Below are 24,689 nucleotides of genomic sequence, written 5' to 3' on the forward strand. Positions count from 1 at the left end.
ATAATGAGATATTTATGATTAGAATTAATTTACATTTCTTTTATACCTTAAAACTTGTGACAGTGTTGATTATTTTGTGCTTTGTATGTGTTTTGTAACATTAGTTGAATTATGAAATAGACAGATTTCAGTGTTTCATAAGGAAAATGAATGTGCTAGGTTTCTATTTATTTTGCACCAATTTTCTGAACTTTCTATCCATCAGCCTTGTCCAATTTTCAAAATTGTTTCATCCTTATAATTCTAACAATGAATCCAGCTCTGGTCTTAGCCATTATCAGAAAGCTTGCAAGGTATCGAAGGTGCCATGTGTATTTTTACGCGCTCTATTTCATGGCTGAGTGCCTTTTTCACTGCTGTCTACATAGATAAGCTGATCAGAATCACTTCCAAACTAAGAAAATTGACCTCAAGTTGCCTCAGGAGATATACAGACTGTTCTTATTTGAGTTAAATCAAAGTGACACTAAAAAAGACGGTATGGTGTGCATTTTTGCTGGTTTCACCTGAGTGTTGCAAGTAGGTGTGGACACTATTAATGCAAAATAATCTTGGAAAAGCTTCTTATGATTGTGTCATTTGATTGCCAGTGGTTTGACAATGGTCCTCCACAGAGTTATAAGTATTATTAAACTAACCGTCAATAAACCTCTTGCTACATACTTGGACATACTTTTTATTTTAGAGTCAGCACTATGTGGTTTAAGGGTCCTTGCTCATGACACACATACAACAGAGGAGAACAATTATTAATGGAGACTCGATATATTCATCAGCTCTATTTATTTTCATCAAGTACACTAGGGTGACAATTCTCATTTATGTATTTATTTATTTATTTTTGCTTTGTATTCACCAAGAGCACGCTACCTTTAATGAAGACAACAAGCCAACTGTTTAGTCTGTTGTTACTGCTCGATAATAAAGTGGCACTAAGGCATGGGGCCATACATTCAAAGTGGCATTCTACAAGCAGACATAAATCATAGCTTCATTAGTAAATTGCAATGCACTCTTACTCCAGCACATTTATTTAACCATATCACACTCTTGTAGGTTCATTAAAGTAAGTCAGACCTCTTTCCTCAATCTCCATAGGTCACCATATCCTGTCAAAAAGGGAACCAAATTGAGGGTAACAAAAAATACATGCAAAATTTTTTTTTGTTTAATTAAAAATTACTGTAACTTTCACAACTTCAACTTATACCATCCCTCAGTTTTACTGAAGATAAGTAATTTTTCCAAAAAACATTTGGTGAAGAATATAGTAGAATAAGAAAATTAATAATAAAAAGCTTAGCTTAGCCAGCTAGGACTTCTCAAAAAAGAAGTCCCTTTAAGCTAAAGGGCACAGTGAACAAAGTGTAAAGTACCAGACCAGCGGTTTGTTTTTCATTTAAAGTATCATTTAATTTTATGTTACCTTTTTTAGATATTATATACATATGGATCACTAAACCAATAGTATTCAATGAAAGAGGATTCTAGCATTTTTTTTTAACTGCATTTTTACAGATTACCAGTGATATTAACATGGCCTTTCACTGTTTGCAGGGATCAGTCTGGAGTAAGTGCTAATAATATTGTCCAGTTCAAATATACTTATAGTGCAAATTACACTGAAAGATTTTATTCTTAGTGAAGAGCCAATTCTGGTTTGACCAAAAAATGTCCTAGAATAGTGTGACTAGCATCATTAGTGACAACCTAACAGGCCTGCAGGCTGGTCAGCTGCATAAACATCAGGTTTTGTTGCATAGCAGTGGTAAGCCAAACTAAAGATGGAAATTAGTGCACTTTATGTAAATATTAAATGAGTACTCACTAGGATCACTATCTGACTGACATTTTCTCTACTTATCCCCCACTCCCCCCGCCCTTATTTTCTCACATATCTGTATCTCCTCTCACTCGCTTACTGTTTCTGAAAGGTTGGGGCGTGTTAAGTTTGTGGAGGTAAAAACAGGCTTTGCTAATCCAGACTACTGTATGAAGCTTCATGCTACTGTACTTTCTCTGCCAGCATGCAGTCATGCTTCAAATGGACAAAACCTAGAAGAACAGGGGAAGTGAAATAACACAATGACAGTAAGTACATTTCAGGCTGCACAAGAGGCCATTTCAGTGAATTGAAATGTCACATCAAGGCAAGATGGAGAAACAGTGGTATTGTAGTACTTCTGTAATAAAAAAGTGTCCCCTGTAATGAAAATGGTTCATTTTCAAATGTTTCTAATGCAGTATTTTGTACAAGCACGTCTCGCACTACTTCCTTTATGCTTTAGTAGAAGGAGGTCTGAACCCTTTTTCTGATTCCATCATGTTAGGGGGAATGAAGCAGCCAAGCGTGAACCAAGCAGCTGGTTTCATTAACCTCCTGTCCAACCCAGGAGAGGGGGAAGCAGGGTGAAGCGATGTAAATGGTGACCTTCTAAATATGCAGCCAGACATGTGCCACTGAATGGTTCCCTGCACCTGCAATTTATATACAGGGCAAGAAAATGCAATAGTTGGTGTAAGGAAACTAGGTCATTCAAGTCAACAGCTGACTCACCTTGGCAAACCTGATTGTGATAGCCTTTGGGGACAGATTTGCTGATGCTTTGTTTAAGAGTGTTGTGGTACACACAGTCTTTTGTTCATTCAAGTCAGATTTTTTTATGCTTCTCCGTTTGTTATGAAGAATGCCTAATAATAATGATGAATTATATGGATCTACCCATTTAAAATATTATTGGGAAAGGACATCTACACAATTTCTTAGCTGACCAAGGTTATGAAAGCACTATAAATGTTCATATGATTATGTTTAAATTAAGTTACATTTGATTACTGATTAAAAATTATTAGAGTATTTAAACACTTTAATTACAAAGGAATTAAATTATTAATCTTTCCTTCTTTTAAAACTGACCACTGCAATATAGTAAATATACTTTTTGTCTTTTTTTCCCCCTTATTCTTAGAGAGCAGATTTGGCTGTAGCTCCCCTCACGATCACCTTTGTGAGAGAGAAAGTGATTGATTTCTCTAAGCCATTCCTGAACACGGGGATCAGCATCCTTTACCGTCGACCAAACAGCACCAACAGTGGGTTTTTCTCCTTCCTCAAACCCATGACCCCTGACATTTGGGTCTACATCCTGCTGGCCTACCTAGGTGTTAGCTGTGTACTGTTTGTCATTGCCAGGTGAGTGAAATGTAAGATTAGTAGAGTTCCACTAGAATTTAATCATCACATTCATTTTAAGACAGGAAATTATTTGAAATCAGTAGCAGCAACCTAATGCCATAAATTCTCACCATTTTTCTGTGCTGAAGTGCTCAGGAAATGGAAATGCCATAACACCCACACACCGGAGTGACCATTGTTGCTGAGTCATTGAGCAGTGCTTGAGTTAATTTTGAAGGAAATGAGTACTTGGCTGGACTGCAAGTTTCAAGATGAGGCAGCTGCTCTCATCAGCTCCTTTTCTGTCTTGTGATGTTTCCTTTCAGTACTCTTCTGAAAAGCTATAAATACAGTTTTAGCTGGAGTGCCTTTCTTTCATCTTTTTACCTATTAGATAGCTGCTAGTGTCAATTTCTAGTCAGTAATACTGTTCTGGAATCTGAAGCATTGTGATACGAATCATATATCATGTACTGTATTTACGGTATATAATACAAGTTAATGCTTGTGGGTAATTCAAAATCCTTAAAGAACTAAAATGATTTGATGAAAATATTTTTTAATTCAATCTTCCTTAATGTGCACAAGGAGCATCTAATTGGACAAATTCCAACTATGTACATGCACAAAGTTTTAAGAACATTTTTAGAACTAAAACTAATAGATTTGATTAGACTTATCTATCCTATCTGTAGCACCCTACATCAATAGTGCTGACATTAATTGCTAAAAATGAAAAAACAAATTCATAACTGTTTATTATAAAATTTTGACCACATGTGTGCGCACGCATGTAAAGCAAAAGCAAGTGTCATTAGAGAGGTTCCTTGTTAAAGATCCGGTTACCAGAGTCTCTGACTTTGTCAGACAGCAGTGATTTTGTGTGTGTGTGTGCACGCGAGTATCATTAGAGAGGTTCCTTGTTAAAGAAGTTTCTCGACAGAGCAGTGTTTTTGTTGGTAGGTGTGTGTGTTTGTGCATGCGTGTGTGAAGTTGTCCTACACAGGTGAATGAAATGTAGGATTAGTATCAGAGTTTATTAGAATAAGTTAGAATTAATTCATCACATCCATTTTAAATACTGTGGAAATAATTTGAATGAAGGTAGCTCCCTCCCTCTACCTCTCCTCTCTCATCTTATTTTAGCTTTACACACATACGTTCGCGAATGCTTGCACAAACACACCCACGTGTGCACACACAAACACACACACACACACACACACACACACACAAACAGAAACACTGCTCTTTCGGGATTCTTTTCAAAGGTAAAGTCATTAGAGTTTCCATTATTTCATATGGGGGCATTTGCTTTGATATACAAACACGCTTTTGGAATGAATTATGCTTGCAGTCCAAGGTTTAACTGTGTTACCTGTCTAACCAAGGCCCAAGGCACAAGTGTTTCTTAGAACACTTTCATATATATATATATATATATTTATATATATGAATGTGTGTATTCTTAGTTTACAGCATTTCTTTACACCTGCCAAAAACTTTTACACATTACTGTGTATGTAATAGATGTACAAAAAAAATAATCTGGAAATTGATCCAAATCAGCATTCTGCCATTAGAAAAGCCCATGCATAATCAATATCGTCGTTAGATTCTTGTGGTTTATAATAGCTCCATTAGGGGTGAGTGCTTTCAGAATGTCTACAGAACTAACCCCAATGACGTAAGTATACTTTAATTAACAAAGATCTATAACACAGACTAAATTGTGGGCACATTTTGTTTAAAGGAGTGTGCGAATAAAGAAGTGTTATAAGTGATATGTTTAGAGGAGTGAGCAAATGTGAGGACAATTTTATCAATTTCAGAACTCAACATAGCAAATTAAGAGCAAGTAAATTGTGTGCATGCATTACAGTTTAATGATGTTTATTTTAACCCATGGCCCTACTAAACTTAATTGCGTGCACTAAGTTGAAAACTGAAACTTTACACAACTTACACACATAGTTGTCACTTTCTATACACAACTTACTGTTCCTTATTAAGTTTTAATATTTCTGTTCTGTCGACATTAAAGAAATCCCCTGAAATGTAACAATTTATTTGCATGCTCATGAGTTGGTAGGGTTCTTTTAATGAATATGAATACAATGAATGACTTGCATGAAGAAAAAGCAGGAAAATGATTTAATGGAAATAATGACAACTTGAGATGAAATCATGAACAAAAAAAGTAATAATAAATCTAAGCAATGTAACATTTGATTAATTTAGGACAAAGGTGATCATTTTCTTTTCATTTATTTTTTAAAAGTTGTCCAGATTTTCTAGTTAGTTTTTTTTTTTTAAGCTTATACAGCATGGAAGTTAATGCAGTGTTGTAAGCATATGTGATATATTAATAGCTTAATGAGTTAAAAACACATTAAATTTCACCCAGTAAGCTGATGAGGTCTAGACTAGCCTGAACAAATACTAAAGATAGATTGTAATATGTCATTCGTTTTTTATCTGTTTATAGTGTAATGTTGATAATGTTGAACAATAAGAACTGTTGATTTAATGCCTCCAATTGAGAGCACATTACACTGTAATGTTCTTTGACCCAAATTAGGTAAGACTGAGAAGGGAGTTTTGGTTGGGTAAGTTTGATTAGTCTTTCGTGCAAGAGAAACAGAGATTATGCTAAAGCATTTGCTATTTTTCTGTCTATGGCTTTGTTTGGACCTAGTGGTTTCCAGTGTTGAGTTAAGATTCAGCACTTACATGAGTCAACAATATAAACAGTATAAACTATATAAACAATTTATACTTTTTCATTAATCCCCTCTATCTATTTTTTTTCTAAGAATTTTTCAAGAAAGCTTTGTCAATCTACAGTACAATAAATGCATTTTTTAACACAGTGTATTTTCTGACACTTAAGGATTAAGGTTTAGCACTGTAAAACAAGAAAACTACTTGAGGGCTGTGTGAATTCAAGAGACCCAGTTCATTACTACACACTCTGGAATGTTGCTGGTTGTGAAGAAACTATTATTATTTTTTTAACATTCATTTGCATAAATCCTGCAGTAGAGTTAACTGGGATTGCACATAATGTAGTCTGGTGATTTTCCTGCTCAATCACACCTACTTTACTAAACCTGGTAATTAAGTGTTGGGTTGATCAGGTGTCTTAGATTGCTTAAAGGCAATTTAAATATGTACTTTGCATGTCCATGTGGATATCCTATCTTATTGCTGTCCTTGGAAGAACAGAATTCTTACGTATATTTGCAAAACCCAAGAATCATCATGATGAAACTAACTCTCATGAAGACCATCTTAGGAAAGCAAGACCAAAACTTACCTCTGCTGCAGAGAAGTTCATTGGATTATTGCATTTTTACATTTAGTCATTTGTGTATGTATGTGCTTATGTTTGTACAGTACAAAACAAATACACTATATGCCCAAATATACTGTAAGTGAACATTTAACAATTACACTCATGTGTGCCTTCCCTTGCCATTAAGGAGTAGGCATGCAGTATAGATATACATACTGTTCATCTATACTTTTTGTTCTATGGCAGTTTGATTCTCTGTAACTGGACCTAATGTGTGCAAACTAGTTCCATCATTAAGCTGCGCCTGTGTGCAAAACATGGCCCATATAAACCAGCCAGGATTGATGTATAAAAAGGGCCAAAGCCCAACAACACTTAACACCCTTGGGATAAATTGGAATGTTAACTGTAGGTGTTCTCATTGCGTATCAGTGACTGACCTCCATGTCACTGCCTGTGGGATTGGAATGGGCACATACTCTATAAGTGGGATAGTTAGCTGTTCAAATACCTATATACTGTACTATACAATATACACAATAGTAACTTTTAATTATTTAGTATCATTTCACCCAACTAAATTTAACTGGTACAATTCCTATCTGTCATTGCGAAGATGTCACAATGACACAATGACTAGGCAAAATGGGTTGGACTTGAATTGTGATTAATAGAAATTTAAGGATTTTTCATATGGATAATGCTTATTTATCTCTTCTGCAGATTTAGTCCTTATGAATGGTATGATGCACACCCATGCAACCCAAGTTCTGAGGTGGTGGAGAACAACTTTACACTCCTGAACAGCTTCTGGTTTGGTGTGGGCTCCCTCATGCAGCAAGGTAATGTAGCCTGTGTTTAAAAGCAAGAATAATGAACTTCAGCTGACAAGCATGCATGATGTGGGTGCTTTCAAAGAAAATTTTCCCATCAAGCATATGTGGAGTTCAGGCTTCAAGTGAAGACAAAGGAAGGATGTTGCCATACTTCATGCCAATATGAGGAGAAAATGTGTCGCAAACCTGTCACATGCTCTGGCAGGTCGGAAAGATATCAGTAGAGTTTGTTTCTGTGAAATCTGGTTTCCGTCAGGAATTTTTCCTTCATGTTCTTGGCATAGAATTGGGGTTGGGATCAAACCTCACAAATGACTGTGATTCTGTCTTGGCATTACAAATGCGTACACACACACACACACACACACACACACACACACACACACACACACACACACACACACACACACACACACACACACACACACACACACACAATGTAGAGAAGACTTACCATCTGCTATTGCCTTGATGTCCACCAGAAAACCTCCCCCTGTGATTCTGTTTCTTATCACATTCAGAATGTCCATTCTCCTTTCCTGAAGCTTTGATGTGATCATATCTGATAAGGATTTATGGGAAGGTTTTTATAAATAATAACAAATGTATCAAACATCATTTGACATTTTATGCCACATTCCCTGCCTCTGCAAACATTCTTGTCTGAGTGTCCTTTAATTTCCTCCCTTTTGCTATTAGAGACATGCAAGCCTGATGTTTTTTTGTTCAGAATACCCCTTATGGGCACACATTAGCAGCTGATGCCTCAAAAATGTAGCAGGAACAATAACATAGGCTGAAAGAAAAAACAAGTAATGAAATGTTTGAGCTTAAGTAAAGTGACAGAGTTCTCCATGGTGAATCTGCCTGTAACGATTGCAAATGTCAGACACAATTCATTAAGCTGCTACTCCACCCTCAAACTGCCTGGAATCCCTATCAATTTGCCAGTGTTCACAGATACAGATAAGTAGTTCATGAGTAGTGCAGTCTAATGAAAAGCAAGGAGGCAAAGTCAATATGCAACACCCACATGACATTTCAAAACCCCATGTGTTTCAAATACCCCTTTCTGCTTTGGCAGTGGTGCTTCTTTGGCATCTTGCAAGCCTCACTTTCTCAGATCTTTTTCCATAGACTTTATAATAATGGCAGGTGCTGCTGTTTTTTATTCTTAAATTTGCAATTATTATTTGTTATAACTGTTTTTTATTCTTATTATAATTATTGCATCCTTTTTGTTCAGGAATAAAAGACATTATTTAGTCATTAGTAAATAATAGTTATATAATATAATAATAATTATATATATATATATATATATATATATATATATATATAATATTAATAATAATTAAAGTTGGGCCATCTACTTCATGCATGACATGCAATTTTTCCAACAATTGTTTACTGAGGGATTATTTCACTTATAATGAACTATGTCACAATTCAAGTGGGTCATAATTTTACATACATGCCATTGACCCACACTTTAAAGTACACAAATAATTTTAGAAAACAATGTCATGGCTTTAGAAGCTTCTAAAAGGCTTATTGACATAATTTGCTTTACTTGGGGGTGTACCTGTGAATTTTTTTTGAAGGCCTACCATACATTTACATTTAGGCATTTGGCAGACGCTTTTATCCAGAGTGACTTGCATTTTTATCTCATTACACATCTGAGCAGTTGAGGGTTAAGGGCCTTGCTCAAGGGCTCAACAGTGGCAACTTGGTGGTTGTGGGGTTTAAACCTGGGATCTTCCGAACCGTAGTCCAATGCCTTAACCACTGAGCTACCCCTGGCCCTGACCCCTGGACCTTCAAACTCATTAAAAGAAAAATTAAAAAGAAATCGGCCAAGACCTCCTAAATACTTCCACATACCTCATTCATCATGGCAACATGGTGGGATAGGTGTTAGCACTGTGGCCTCACACCCCCAGTGGTGAGAGTACAATTCCCACCTCAGGTCTCTGTGCATGGATTTTGCATGTGCTCTCTGTGCTTGATGGGTTTCCTCCAGGTACTCTGGTTTCCTCCCTTAGTCTAAAGACATGCAGGTTAGGTTAGTTGGTGTTCCCATTGTGTCTGGCCTGTGATGGATTGGCACCCTGTCCAGGGTGTACCCCACCTTATATCCAAAGTCTTACAGTATAGAGGGTGAATACATGCACACACATACTACCTGGATAAAAAAGTAAATAAATAATTCACTACCTGGGTTCAACTAAACAAATAGTTAAGAGCCTTCAATTAAATAATTACTGCACTTATTAATAATGGTCCAGCTGGCAGCAAATTATTTTACCCTAACTGATGCAGTGAATAGCTTCTTATTTATTAAACAACCATGTCACAACACTTTGCATGTTTTCAGGGCAAAGATGTTACTGTCTCCTCCATTTATTGTACAGCATCAAGAAACAACAAAGAAATCCTTAAAATTGGGTTAAGAACTGTAAAATACAACATTTATTTCTGGATGCATAATGGTAAACTATTATCTTCAAGGTGGAAATGTTCTCAAAAAACTTCCTGAATTAGTGTGATGAGAGAAAGCTTAGTGACAGTATGATCATATGAGAGAGGTGGGTTTCCTCAAGTTTCTCTGGTCAAATGGTGAAGGCTGACTTTAGTGCCCTAAGTGGCAAATTGCCTTAGTGTGTGATTGAATGTGCGATTGAGTGTCTGTGTTTGTGCCCTACAATGGGTTGCCACCCCATTTAAGGTCTACCTTACTGCCTGCCTCAAATGGTGCACATAAGTGGTATAGATAGTGTGTGTGTGTGTGTGTGTGTGTGTGGTTGTTAGTAGTGCTGATGATTCTTATAAGGTTTTAACAATGATACACTGAAGTTTTTTGGCATATAAGAGAAGATAAAAGTTCAAAGCAGGGCATAACAATACCACTCCCATGAGAGCAGTTGCTAGTGCTGATTAGCGTTAAACCTCTTATACTCTTTTATTGAAATGAGCAGATGTTTAGTTTCACTTTTACAGTACTACCTCTTATGACATCAGCACTTTTTTCTTGCAGCCTTGTTACACACAGAAACAGGTTTAGGAAGAGCACAAAAGCCAAGCAGCTACATCTGTGCGCCATTCTCTCTGGAATGTGGTGCATTGAAAACGCTCTGCTAGCCAATGGGTACATATGAGGGTGCCCCTTTTTTTTTAGCAAAAATATTTATTGAAAATAGGATTGTTCATCAGTAGCTTTAAAAATACATAGAAGAATAATATAAACACATTATTTCTTACTGCATGCAGTTAATGTAAATATAATACTTTTCTGTAAAGCCCCAGTGTAAACATTTTGTACTGTAGGATTTGCAGGTCTGCAAAAATAAATGTATTGTGCCAAAATGAAGATGAGAATATATCAGTTCCATTTGTCACAATAATGCTTTTCTCAATTTGATAAAAATGTAGAGCTATGTTATGCCCTGTTAACATATTGCCATTTAGGCTTTCCCACATATTTGTTACATGAAATTCCATTACTCATAAACAATTAAAGACATTTTATTAGATTTTATTTGCTGCTTAGGCAATTCTGTCTGACTAGCTATTTCATATATTTTATTGATTATTAACTGCCGGTTTTATGTTTGATATAGCGAAGTTATCAAATTAAAATTTTATGTCACATACACAGTACGATATGCAGTGAAATGCTTATACGACCGCCAGTGACCTTACAAAAAAGAATTAAAGCTTATAGATAAGAAATGAATATGAATAAAAGAAATACGATAAAATTAATTTAACTAGGATAAAAATTTTAATAAAAATAGAAATATACTGTGCAATAGAACATTTACAATATAGCAAATATTGTAAATGTTCAAATAATGTAAAGGTTAGAACAGACATGTTACATTCATCATATTGGCAAACCCATTTTTTTCAATTTTTTTTTTCTAGCTTGATTTAAATGTTTTATGCCACATTTTACTGTTATTGCTATGCTGAAAAGTTGGCTCGAGGAATTAAAATTAACTGTTTTTTTCCACCGTAGGTTCTGAGCTAATGCCTAAAGCTCTCTCCACACGGATTATTGGGGGCATCTGGTGGTTCTTCACCCTTATAATCATCTCATCCTACACAGCCAACTTGGCAGCTTTTCTAACTGTGGAGAGAATGGATTCTCCTATTGACTCGGCTGATGACCTGGCCAAACAGACAAAAATTGAATATGGTGTTGTAAAAGATGGAGCAACTATGTCATTTTTTAAGGTAAAATAAAAATGTTGTTTATACAATATTTATGTATGTGTTCAAAACCTGGTGTCCCATTATCATTCTATGTTTTTGGTGTAAAAACAAAAAAAAAACTCTGATCATATGGGTCTAAATACTAGTACAACCTTAAAGCATTAATCAGAGAGGCAGGCAGAAGGCCCATGGTAACTCTGGAGGAGCTGCAAAGATACACAGCTCAGGTAAGAGAATATCTCCATAGGATAACTATTTCAGTGAACTCTGGCCTTGAAAAATGAAATTAAATGAAAAAGTGGCAAGAGGAAAGCTATTGTGAAAAGAAAGCCATAGGAAGTCCCAGTTGCAGTTTGTGACAAGCTTTGCGGGGGACAGAGCAAACATGTTAAAAAAAAAGGTGCTCTGGTCAGATGAGACCAATATATATATATTTTTTTTTCAAGGCAGTATACAATATATAAATATCTTGTATATTGTCTTAAAGTCATTTTAAGGGATTTTTTATATATCCATTGAAGAGCTGCTGGCATTTTGATGCATCTTTACAGGCTAGGATAGCCAGCCCCGCCCAGCCATCCATTGATGCAGTGTCAGATGGGCATCTTCTTGAAATTCCTTGCCTGGGCGGCTTTCCCGGCTCTTAGCGATGATGACAGCCTTTTTCATAGATGGTTTGTAGGCTGACACTTGGCAGGCGTGGAAAGTGCAGCAGCGGATCGTGCAGGCCTTTGCTCAGTATTCTCCAATGCAGTGGTCAAGCAGGGTCATTCATGTGAACTTTAAATGCAGAAGCACTGGTGCGGGGGTTCGCCCTTTTTATATGGCACTTCCCTGTTTATGCAGGTGGGTCAGCTGTGTTTTCCCTTCTGCCTTTATGTTGTGAGCAGTGCCCCGGAGGCATGCGGGCATAGGGTGTTGAGTGGTGGCGGCAGGCAAAGTGGCAGCTCCTGCCCGGTTCACTTGTGACGGCTCTCTTCTCATGGGATTGCCGGATTGGCCCCTCCCAGCTCTCTCTTGGGCATGGCCTCAGACAGAAGTCCTCTGTGACAGCCAGACAGCATTCCCCGGCTGGGAACAGTGGTCTCGATGTGTATCTCCTAGCAGCCTTTACTGCTTTGTGGCAGGGTGAAGAAATCCAGCTCTGTTTTTGAGAGTTAAGGAGCTGCGGCTGTCCTTGTTGCAGTGATCAAAGGCGCATTCCACTCGCCTCTTTGAAGCCCCTGGGGCATGTTACATTGCCCTGCTCGCATGCCGCTTTTCAGCATTTTAGCAAGCGTCCTCCACACAACTCAGCTCAGTGGATCCTTGGATTTACATCAGCAGCCCAACAGACCCCGAGCTACACTCCCCGCTGTGTTTTATAGCGAGGGGGGAAAAGCCTGGGATCCATTAATGGGAATTGTTTACCAGCTGGTGCCTATTCCTGTGGCCCTGCACTTTCGCACACCTGCAGAAGGAGAGGCCGCCCTAGTGAGTGAGGAGCGATATGAGATTAAGGCACGTGCTTATCACAGATGCATGCTGGTACATAGACTTTATTTATATAATGTGTGTATGTGTGTCGACTGATTTTTTAAAGTTTTTTTTTTTTTTTTTACAGATTTTTAACATGGTTTGAGTCTAGGCTCTGACTAGGCTATGCAAGCACGTTCACCTTTTTCTCCTTTAACCACTGTATGGTCAGTTTTGCCGTGTCCTTTTGGTCAATTAAATTTTATTTGTATAGCGCTTTTAGCAATTGTCATTGTCGCGAAGCAGCTTTACACAATCAAAAAAATTATTTAAGTTTGTATGGAATGTGTATGAATCAAAATGGTCAGTTTGTCCCTGGTGAGAAGCCGAGGGCGACAGTGGCAAGGAAAAACCGAGACCATTTAATGCTTTATATGTCAAGAGTAGTATTTTAAAATCAATGCGAAATTTCACAGGGAGCCAATGCAGTGAAGTGATATGCTCATATCTTCTGGTTCTAGTGAGGACTCTCGCTGCTGCATTCTGGACTAGCTGAAGCTTGTTTACGCACCTAGCTGAACAACCAGACAATAGGGCATTACAATAGTCCAACCTAGAGGTCATAAAAGCATGAACTAGTTTTTCTGCATCGTTTAGCGACAATATATTTTTTATCTTGGCAATGTTTCTGAGGTGAAAGAATGCTATCCTGGTAATATTATCTACATGCGCTTTAAATGAAAGGCTGGAATCAATAATCACACCAAGGTCTTTTACTGTTGCACTTGATGGAACAGAAAGGCCATCTAAAGTTACGGTGTGATTTAAAATTTTACTCCTAGCTGTATGCGGTCCTATGACTAGAACTTCTGTCTTATCCGGATTAAGCATAAGGAAGTTAATTAGCATCCAATTTCTTATGTCCTGCACACATTGCTCAACTTCAGTAAGCTGTTTTTTCTCATCTGGTTCTGCTGAGACATATAACTGTGTCGTCAGCATAACAATGAAAACTAATACAATGCTTATGGATTATGTTGCCCAGAGAGGGCATGTAAAGGGAAAAAAGCAGTGGACCTAAAACTGAACCCTGCAGAACACCAAACTCCACTAGAGAACATGCAGAATAATCACCATTTAAGTCTACATACTGATAACGATCGGTCAGATAGGATCTGAGCCAGGAGAGGGCTGTACCCTTAATTCCTACTACATTTTCTAATCTGTGAAGAAGAATAGCTTGATCAATGGTGTCAAAAGCTGCACTAAGGTCGAGTAATACAAGCATAGTTACACAACCCTAATCAGAGGTCAATAGTAGGTCATGTACTACTTTAACAAGTGCTGTCTCTGTGCTGTGATGAGGCCTAAATCCTGACTAATACAGTTCATGTATGCCATTTCCATGTAGATATGAGCATAGCTGCTCCACTACTATCTGTTCCAGAATCCTAGAGATAAAGGGGAGGTTTGATATTGGCCTGTAATTGGATAGCTGACAGGGGTCGAGGTCAGGTTTCTTAATTATTGGTTTGATAACTGCTAATTTAAAAGATTTTGGAACATAACCAATGCTAAGTGAGGAATTAATTATTCTCAACAGGGGTTCTGTTATTGCTGGTACTATCTGTTTAAGAAAATGTGTCGGTACAGGATCTAATATACAAGTTGATGAATTTGCAGAAGAGATGAGTGAAATTAGTCCATTCTCTTCAAGGAGAGTAAAGTATTCTAGGTTCTGATCTGACATGGCTAGATTAACATCTGCATAAATTACATTGTTCGGTTTAAATTTTATGCCTAATATTTACAATTTTATTATTAAAAAAGTTCATGAAGTCCTCACTATTGCATAATGTTTTGGAGATTTCTACAGTGGTCTTATTTCTGTTTAATTTGGCTACAGCATTAAATAAAAATCTAGAATCATTTTTGTTATTTTCTATAAGAGTAGAGAGATATGTTGATCTAGCTACACTAAGAGCGTTTCTATAGTTCAGGATGCTCTCCTTCCATGCTATTTGAAATACTAACAATTTAGTTTGACGCCATTTATGTTCTAATTTCCGAGCGGTCTGTTTTAAAGTGTGCGTGTGATCGTTATACCAGGGAGCAAGTTTCTTATCTCTAATAATTTTTATTTTAACTGGAGCTACATTATCTAAGGTATAGCAAAATGTCAACTCTAAATATTTAGTCGCCTGATCGAGTTCTGTGGGGTCAGACGGTGATCTAATCGAAGTTGGCAACTCTTGGAGATTACTTATAAAACTGTTTGGTAGTTGATGTAAATGTACGTTTCATACGTAGCGCGGCGCTGTGCGTACATTACTGTGACACACTTGAATTGAGACAAGATAGTGATCTGAGATAACTTTAAATAGTGGAATTGTGAATAAATTTCTTATACTTAATTCGAATAATATGATTAAATCTAAAGTGTGACCTGCTTTATGAGTGGGTCCTATTACACACTGATTTACTTTTAAAAAAATTTTAATGAATTAAATTTGTGTCCGTGTTTTTGTACAATAGTCAAATTATTATTGTGAATAACTGCGACGCCTCCTCCTCTACCAGTTAACCGAGGCTGGTGTATGTAACTGTATCCAGGAGGACTGGCTTCATTTATTGCTACATACTCGTCCTGTTTAATCCAGGTTTCAGTTAAACAGAGTATATTAAACTCCTGATCTGTGATAATTTCATTAACTATAACTGCTTTAGATGCGAGAGATCTAATATTTAACAGTCCTAGCTTCAAATTGGAGGTGCCAGCTGCGCATTCAGTATAATCCAAATTTGTGGTCTTTATGTTAATTAAATTATTAAAACAGACATTCTGAATCTTCTGCTTAGATCGGGAAACAGACACAGTCAATACAGTGAACCCTAGGTGACGACTCTATGCAGCTAGCAGACGGTTGGTTTAACCTGTCTGTTTGCTCCCTGGCCTGGGCTCTGGATTGTCACTGATTAACTAGGCCTCTTCTAAGACTATGAGCTATACTACAAGAAATGAGAGCAGCACCTTCCCGAATGGGATGGACACCGTCCCGCCCTAAAAGGCCAGTTTTGCCCTCAAAGGTCTTCCAATTATCTACAGTATGAAGCCCACGTTGTTTTCAGAGCACCACCTTGAGATCCAGCAGTTCAGCAACCATAACCTGCTGTAAGTTTTGTCACCACGTCTCTTTGGGATGGGACCAGAGCATATTACATAATCGGACATCGCCTTCGCTTGTTTAAACACCTCTGTAAAGTTACTCTTACTAACACTAACTTCTGACTGACGAAGGCGTATATCGTTAGCTCCAGCATGTACTACTATCTTAGAGAACCTATGCTGTCCTAGAGCCCTAAGAAGCGCAGAAGAGGTGTGCTCCGGTGGGCTAGCCTTAGCATTAGCTTTGGTTGAAAGAGTATGCTGCAGAGTCGTCACCCACTCGCCCCACTGTGAGGGCTCTAATGCCGGAGTCGGGGGCTGGTTATCTCCGCCTGTGGCACCCAGACTGTCCGCTAGGGAAACAACGCTGGTCTCACACTCTCTAACCCTCTCTAAAGTCTGGATGCGCTCCTCTAATGCTGATATCTTCTCCGTCAGAGTGCTCACTAACACACACCTATCACAAGTAAAATTACCACTGATGACGGAGGAAGAATGTCTAAACATCCTGCACTCCACACACTGAACAAGCTGAATTTTATCCATTTTAGACGAAAAAACTCGCGCGTTCTCCAAAAAGCGCAGAAAAAGGCGAAGCCAAATGGTATGAAGATGTAAAAACTATTTGCTATTAATATTATTATTGTTTAAATGAAAAAGCTATGTAATTTAAACGCTGATAAAAACGCGAAACTTTCGCGGCAACGATACAAAAACAGGAAGCTACGTCAATGTCATGATTGAAGGTGCACCTTCTTCATATTAAAATTTTTTTGGCAGAGGGCAGCAGATTTTCCTAATACCAGGATATTATACCTCCATGCTTTACTGTAGAAATGGTGTTATTCGGATGGTGAGCTTTATTAAATTTCTGTCACACATATCGTTTGATGTTGTGGAAATACAGTATCCGACAAAATATACAGACGAACAGTATTACCTTGTTGTCATCTGTGAGCTTATTTCTCCTAAAAGTCAAAGTGTGTGTGCACCGCATTGCTGTAGACAGTGTTTATCTCTTTCATGCAAATTCCTAAACATATCCTGGAACAAAGGTTGCTGCAGAGTCCTGCAAAAGGAGATGATTTGCTTGCATCATGGTGACACAGTACACTATCAAAACGGTGGAATTTCATAACCGTAGACAGCATAACTGTTACTTGGTGTCGTCCCATTTTATCTCTCCCTGAATTGGTCCTCTTGGGTCTTGTTCTTGTAAACTTGGTCCTCTTTTACGACCACTTCCGTATGGTCGGAAATAATACTCAACTTTGAATACTTTTTCCTCCAATAAGATACCAATTTCCAACAGCAACTGCCCAACAAAACTTCCTTTTCACTACTGGGAACACGTGCATCTGAAACTATGCCAGGTCGACAATTGCAAATGCGCGTTTAAGATGCGCGAGTTTTAGTACTGTATATTTTGGCACATACCTCAATTAAATTTTTGTCTCATCTGACTAACATTTATTTCCATCTGGAAAGCTTAGTTTTTCTAATCAGTTTCATCCAGGCTCTTTCATCCAGTTTGAAGCAACATCCTGTTCCAGGGAGGGTCTGTGTTGTACCAAATACCTTCATCTTCTTAATAATACACTTCACTATGCTTCTAGGCAGTAATAAAACCTGTTTAGTTTTTTGTCTATTTTCTGATACAAATTTCAATTTCTTCCCAATTTTTCCCCAATTGTCTGGGGAAGAATTTTAATTAAGCTAATTAAAATGACAGTAGCTGATGACAGTTGCAAGTCAAATGGCTTATGTGAAGATAAGCTTTACCTGATTGAGTTTTACATTTTAGGAGGTGGTGATCCTGTTCCAAATCAGTTAATCAGTTTTTTTTTTTTTTTTTTTTTTTTTAACTTGGATGTTGCACTGTGGTATACTGGTTAGCACTGTCGCCTTTCACCTTTAGGGTCCAGGTTTGATTTCCAGCCAGGCTCGATTTGTGTCTGAGTTCTCAATTATAAGAGACAAATTATCTTTAATGCCCTTGGTGATGGAAGGAGGTTTTCACTCAAAATCTCATGGTACATGGCCCCATTTATTCTTTCCGTTACAGAAATAAGTCGTCCTGGGCCCTTTGCAGAAAAACAGCCCCACAGCATGATGTTTCCACCCCCATGCTTCACAGTAGGTATGGCATTCTTTGGATGCAACTCAGTATTCTTTCTCCTCTAAACACGAAGTTCTATTTTGGTTTCATCTGACCATATGACGTTCTACCAATCCTCTTCTGGATCATCCAAATGCTCTTTAGCAAACTTCAGATGGGCCTGGACATGTACTGGCTTAAGCAGGGGGACATGCAGGATATGAGTCTGTGGCGGCGCAGTGTGTTACTGATGGTAGCCTTTGTTACTGTGGTCCCAGCTCTCTGCAGGTCATTCACTAGATTTTTGCTCACAGTTCTTGTGATCTTTTTGACCCCACAGGGTGAAATCTTGCGTGGAGTCCCAGATCAAGGGAGATTATCAGTGGTCTTGTATGTCTTTTATTTTTTAATAATTGCCCCCTTAATTGATTTCTCCACACCAAGCTGCTTACCTATTGCAGATTCAGTCTTTCCAGCCAGATGCAGGTCTACAATTTGTTTCTGGTGTCCTTTGACAGCTCTTTGGTCTTGCCCATAGTGGAGTTTGAGGTGTGACTGTTTAAGGCGGTAACCTTTATTGGAATGTAAATGTTCATCCAAGCTTAGCTGCAGGAATCTGTGAGGGCAACATACAAGAAAATTTGTGTACCCAGGGCAGGCTTAGTAACAATTACCCTTGTATGGTTGTCTACAATAAACATTAGTGCTGTTAGAATGAATGATTAATTCAAGTGATTAATCCAAAAAAAAAAAAAAATTATATCATTCCTGTCACAGTACCTTCCTCTCTAGTGCTTGGTTGTGACATTTCGCTTAAATCTTGAGTCTCTATCATGGACATCTTCGTCTACTTATCACAACATTATCAACCGAAAATGCTATTTTATTCAAACGTCCTTGCTGGAGTGTGTGACGTGACATCATGTGCAGGTGCGATGGATCGCGTACCAACCAATAGGGTGTCGGAATGGTATGTTTATATTTCTTATCCAACCACAATCAAATTCACTCCATCCGGATGGCGCGATTTATCCGAATGTTTTTTGGTTTGTTTGTTTTTTGAATGACAAGCTGAAATAAAAAAGGAGTAACAAGGCTATTTTTAAAATGTTAAGAGTAGAAAGTACAAATAATTGCGTGAAAAATGTAAGGAGTAGGCTGAAAAATAATTACTCCAGTAAAGTACAGATACCCAAAATTTCTACTTAAGTAAGGTAACGAAGTATTTGTACTTCGTTACTTGACACCTCTGCTCTTGTCCAAATCTCTTGTGTCACTTCAGATACTTGCTGGAATTGAGCCAATAATTAACTGTGATTAACTGTGGCAGCTAACATGATTTTCATGTTGAACAGTATAAAATGGCATTTAAACTCACTAATTAAGATTTTATTATTAAAACATATGATTCCTTGTTATTAGATTAGAGTAGATTTTTTTCTCATCCCTTAATATGGCCATGTTATTGTTTGCATTAAGTAAAGCTAAGCAGTTGTAAGAATAGATTATGAATGCAGTGGTTGAGAGGAGAAAGAAACTGCTTCATTCAGTGTCACTTGTGTCGTTCACTTGCTTATTCATTCGTAAGGAGTCCAAAGCTCAAGCCAATTCCCAGCCACTTTCAATTATGCTGAGACACCAGGGGAAAATAGCATTTGAGGGAGTGAAAGAATAACAGGTGCTCAAGGTTAACAAAACAATGTCAACAGCAGATCCGCGTAGTTCTGAGTTCGAAAAATCTCACAGTAATGGAGCCAAAGCCCAGGAGCCCCTGTCTGTCGGTGTGCCGGTATTGATGTGCATGTATACTTTACTAATTAAACTATAGCTGTTTGCATTAAATACTCCTAACTTAATACATAGATAATTTACTGGGCTGTACTGACTTGTATGATGGCATTTCACTTAATTTGTCAGTAGAATTCATAGACAATTTTGGGAATTGGTCGCCTCAGTGGCTCAGGCATCCTTCATGCTTGTCCAAAGCCCAGATAAAACGTGCCAGAAGGGGCACCTGGGATAAAACCTGTTCTAAGTTACAATTTGTAGAGCAATGTTCATGGACAACTTTTTTTTTTATTGTTTTTCAGTTTTGGTTTGCTTACTTTATAATTATATGTATTTATGTTTGTATATATGTATTTTACATACTATACATTATAAAGTATAATTAAGGGTAATACTGGGGCAATAATATGTCTATATCCTGCAATATCCTGTCCAATATGCAACCCAAAATATGCCCCACAATGTTTTCTTTTCTTTCAGAAATCAAGAGTCTCAACATTTGAAAAGATGTGGGCATTCATGAGCAGCAAACAAAGCACATCACTTGTCAAGTCTATTGAAGATGGCATCCAAAGGGTTCTGAAATCTGACTATGCCCTGCTAATGGAATCTACAACAATAGAATATGTGACTCGCAAGAACTGTAATCTAACCCAATTTGGGGGCATTATTGACAGCAAGGGTTATGGCATTGGCACACCCAAAGGTAAGGCCTGTTGGTCATAGTGGGGTTACCCAAATCCATATTTAATATTGTTTAAAATGCCTGTTATTTCAGTTTCTATATGATTAGATATGCTTCAGTTTATAGAGTGTCACTCATGTCCTTCAGGCTCACCGTACAGGGACAAAGTGACCATAGCCATCTTGAGCTTGCTAGAGGATGGACGCTTGCACATGCTGAAGGAGAAATGGTGGAGTGGGAGCAGTTGTCAGGAAGAAGAACGCTATGAAACAGGCCCAATGGGCATACAGAACCTGGGTGGCATCTTCATTGTGCTGGCCTCAGGCCTGGTGCTTTCTATTTTTGTGGCCATAGGAGAATTTATATACAAACTGCGAAAAACAGCAGAACGTGAACAAGTGAGTGATTATTTTTGTTAGGTTATTTGGTTTTCTCATTGTTTTAATGCTGCTGACCTCTGAAGTTTACAGTTCCATTCCATGTTAGTTTTGTTGCGCAGTTTTAGATTTTTTTTTTTCTGGCTATACAATGAACTGAACATTTCTGGTAACATCTATTAATTTTAGAATTTTAACTTGTATTAACTTTAGTATACTATAGATATTTTAGATGTTTTAATATAAGCATTAATTGATGCAAAATTTTGTTATATAATAATTTTGTTGATATAACAAAATATTGTTTTAAACTAATACATGCTTTTTTAAACACCATAATAATTTATTTCTGTCTGCAGTCTATAAGGACTTATTAATTTATCATTATGAGAGAATTTCTTTACTTTAAACACTGTTCTGCTGAATCCAGTATGATGCTGATATGATTTCATATTCCCGATGTAATTTTACCTTAGTGTTAATGTGTCATTTACAATTTTAAAACTGTATTCCTATAAATATTACACCAGGTCTTAAAACTTTCAAACCCTAACCTAGCCTTTGTGAGCAATATAACATGGGAGGTTGGTAGTATAATTTACTAGTATAATTAATAGTGAAAGTAATTTTAAATTATGTACCAAAAAGGTGAGAAAAATAAACCATGGAGGTAGTGGACAGTCCTGAGAAACCTACACAATTTACCTTATTTTTTTTTTTCTCATGTTTTAAAATATCAGCTAACTTGTACGTTTCAGGGTTGAATTCCAAATACAGTAGAACCTCGGATTACGAGCATAATTCGTTCCGGAAGCAGGCTCGTATTCTAAAACGCTCGTAATCAAAGCATATTTTCCCATAAGAAATAATGGAAATTAAAATTAGTTGGTCCACAGCCCAAAAAAATAAATACAGAAAAATAATTAACAGAAAATATGAAGTAAAAATAAAACAAATTAACCTGCATGTTACCTTAAAGTACAAATAAATCCCGACCAATAAGTGTTTCCAGTTATGCGCACAGGCGCTGTGTGTGTGTGTGTGTTTTTCTTTCTCCTCTGCTGCTGAGTGTGTGTTGTGTGTGCGGGAGCGTAATTTGACACTGTGCCGGTTGTGTGTGAGTGAAGCACCCCCTCTCTTTTTCACACACACACAAACACATTAAAGGCGAGCGAGAGAGAGAGAGAGAGAGAGAGAGAGAGAGAGTGTGTGTAACCCGGCAATGGTGTCGAATTACGCGTGCACACACAACACACACAAACACTGACACACACTAACGATAAAAGAGTGTGTGTGGGAACCTGCGCGGTGTCAAATTACGCGCGCACACACACAACACACACTCTGCAAGGCAAGAGAAAAAAAAACACACACATAACACACACACTCAAACACTGACACACAGTAAAGGCGAGAGAGAAAGAGAGCGTGTGTGTTTGAACAGGCGCGGTGTCAAATTATGCGCACACATAACACACACACTCTGCAGCGCAAGAGAAAAAAACACACACACAACACACACACTCAAACACTGACACAGTAAAGGCAAGAGAGAAAGAGAGTGTGTGTGTGTGAACCGGCGGTGTCAAATTATGCGCGCACACACATAACACACATACTCTGCAGCGCAAGAGAAAGAAACACACACACGGATTGATTATACCAGTAAGAGACGAGCACTAAACCACGACAACGCTCGTTTTTTAAGTCAAAATTAATTAAAAATCTTTGCTCGTCTTCCGGAACACTCGTAAACCGCGTTACTTGTAATCCAAGGTTCCACTGTAATGTAAAATGGAAACATGGTGTGCTATGTAGGGTGCACAATCCGTTGTGCACTCATCCCCTTGATTAGTCTAGTGTGCCCTGCCTTTAGCTTTTATTACACTGCACAGTGTGGTGGAAAATTCATGTGTGAAAATGATTTCTCATGCTCCCAGAACCACAGTTTCACAATATGAATCCTGGAATATGTTTGTTCCATCAGGACAAAAGTCAAACGTTTGGACAGAACTTTAGATTTTATTTCTGTATTCAAAAACACTACTGGATTCTTTATAACACAAACTTTAAAAGGTGTGTAGAAGAAACATTTGGTTGGTAGTGTAGGGTTTCAATCCTGGGTCAGAGGTAGATCAAATAAAATTACTGATTCAGGGTAATTTGATTAAACTGAACAAAATTTTTACAGTTATATCTTCACTTAATCATCTATCTGTCCAGTGTTTAGCACGATTTAGTGTATCTTACCAATTTATGAGCAAGGTAACATAAGATCTGGGGAAATTTTTTAACTTTAAAATACATGACCAAGACAACAGTTCTTTATAAAGAAACAAAAATTTATCTAACTAATCTATGATAAATAAACCTACGCTACTTAAACACACACACACACATACCCACAACCAGTTCAGAGGGTAAAAGTTAATGGAGTTCTTCTAGTAATGTTTACTAGACCTGAGAAAGTTACAAGAGCAGAGCCTTAAAAGAGGGTTTAATCTTACTGTTAGATATGAATCAAGCACTAATTTGCAGCAAGGTATAAACCTTTGTTTGTTTACTTGCGTTACGTTTCGCGCACAGCTGTTTTGATGACGTCTTTCGGGAAAGCCCTTCGATGAGGCGTTGGTTGCCTGGTTACTAATGGTGTCACTCTGGAAATTCTTCTGAGGGTTTCTTCATTCTGGCATGAAGTCTTATTGAGAGTTTTTGAAAAGCGGATGATGCCCTCAAGGGGGGAAGGTCGAGCTGATGAATCTGATGTAAAAGGTTGCCCAGACTTTGTTTTTTTAATCTCACTACACGGGTCAGTCCCACAGCCGTTTCTCCCAATCGGAGGTGGTTGTGGGCGTAGCCATGCCCACATGGTTCCTCCTTTTTGTGCATACATTTAACACATTTAACATCTCAGTGGAGTTTTAGTAATTTAGGTTTAAGTGTATAAACAAGAGTCTGGTTCATACGACTAAGATTTCATGCACATCAACGATTAATGAATATACAGCTTTCATTTGATACCAAACATCCCATGTCCCTTTCATGCTATTATCTTGCATACCTATAGCAAGGGTTATACCTGTTAATTACCCTTCCTAAGTATAGAATAAAAATATTTAACATAACAAAGATAGCAAAAATCCTATGTGAGTACAAACATATAATTTTATATTTGCCCTACTGGCATTTAATTGATTAGCATTCTATGTGTCCCTAAAGCACTGTATGTTGTCTGTTCTGGGGCCAGTAGCAAACATTCTGGGGGGTCAGCGACTGCCAGGGGGTGGTGAAACTTCCCTATTCAAGTGATTTTTGCTGATCTACACTGCTTCTTTCCTTAGTTGCTGATGTCAAGAACTTTGAGGTGGCCTGCTAGTCCCTACATATCCCCCTTTTGCTCGGTGGGGTTCCCACTGCGAACATCAGTGGGCACTGGAACAAAAAGGCAGAGAGAAAGAACAGGCACATGCAAGACACAAACAACTCCAACTGAGTCATAGTGGAGGATTTAATAAATTATAAAAGTTAAACTCAGAAGGTCGGTTAAGGTTCAACAGTTCCCTTATGAACAAGAAAGGAAAACTAACTAT

The 24,689-nt window shown here is 37.7% G+C and overlaps 1 protein-coding gene across 1 annotated transcript in view; it reads left to right on the top strand.

The window, feature by feature from the left end:
• Nucleotides 1-24,689, top strand: part of grik3 (glutamate ionotropic receptor kainate type subunit 3) — a 142,979-nt gene that overhangs the window by 107,107 nt on the left and 11,183 nt on the right. The window contains exons 11-15 of the mRNA XM_053494552.1: nucleotides 2,970-3,193; nucleotides 7,197-7,315; nucleotides 11,334-11,551; nucleotides 20,518-20,743; nucleotides 20,870-21,120. Coding sequence (XP_053350527.1) covers nucleotides 2,970-3,193; nucleotides 7,197-7,315; nucleotides 11,334-11,551; nucleotides 20,518-20,743; nucleotides 20,870-21,120 — 1,038 coding nt within the window. The remainder of the gene's footprint in view (nucleotides 1-2,969; nucleotides 3,194-7,196; nucleotides 7,316-11,333; nucleotides 11,552-20,517; nucleotides 20,744-20,869; nucleotides 21,121-24,689) is intronic.

This window comes from Clarias gariepinus, chromosome 4 (assembly GCF_024256425.1).
Source record: "Clarias gariepinus isolate MV-2021 ecotype Netherlands chromosome 4, CGAR_prim_01v2, whole genome shotgun sequence".
NCBI lineage: Eukaryota > Metazoa > Chordata > Actinopteri > Siluriformes > Clariidae > Clarias > Clarias gariepinus.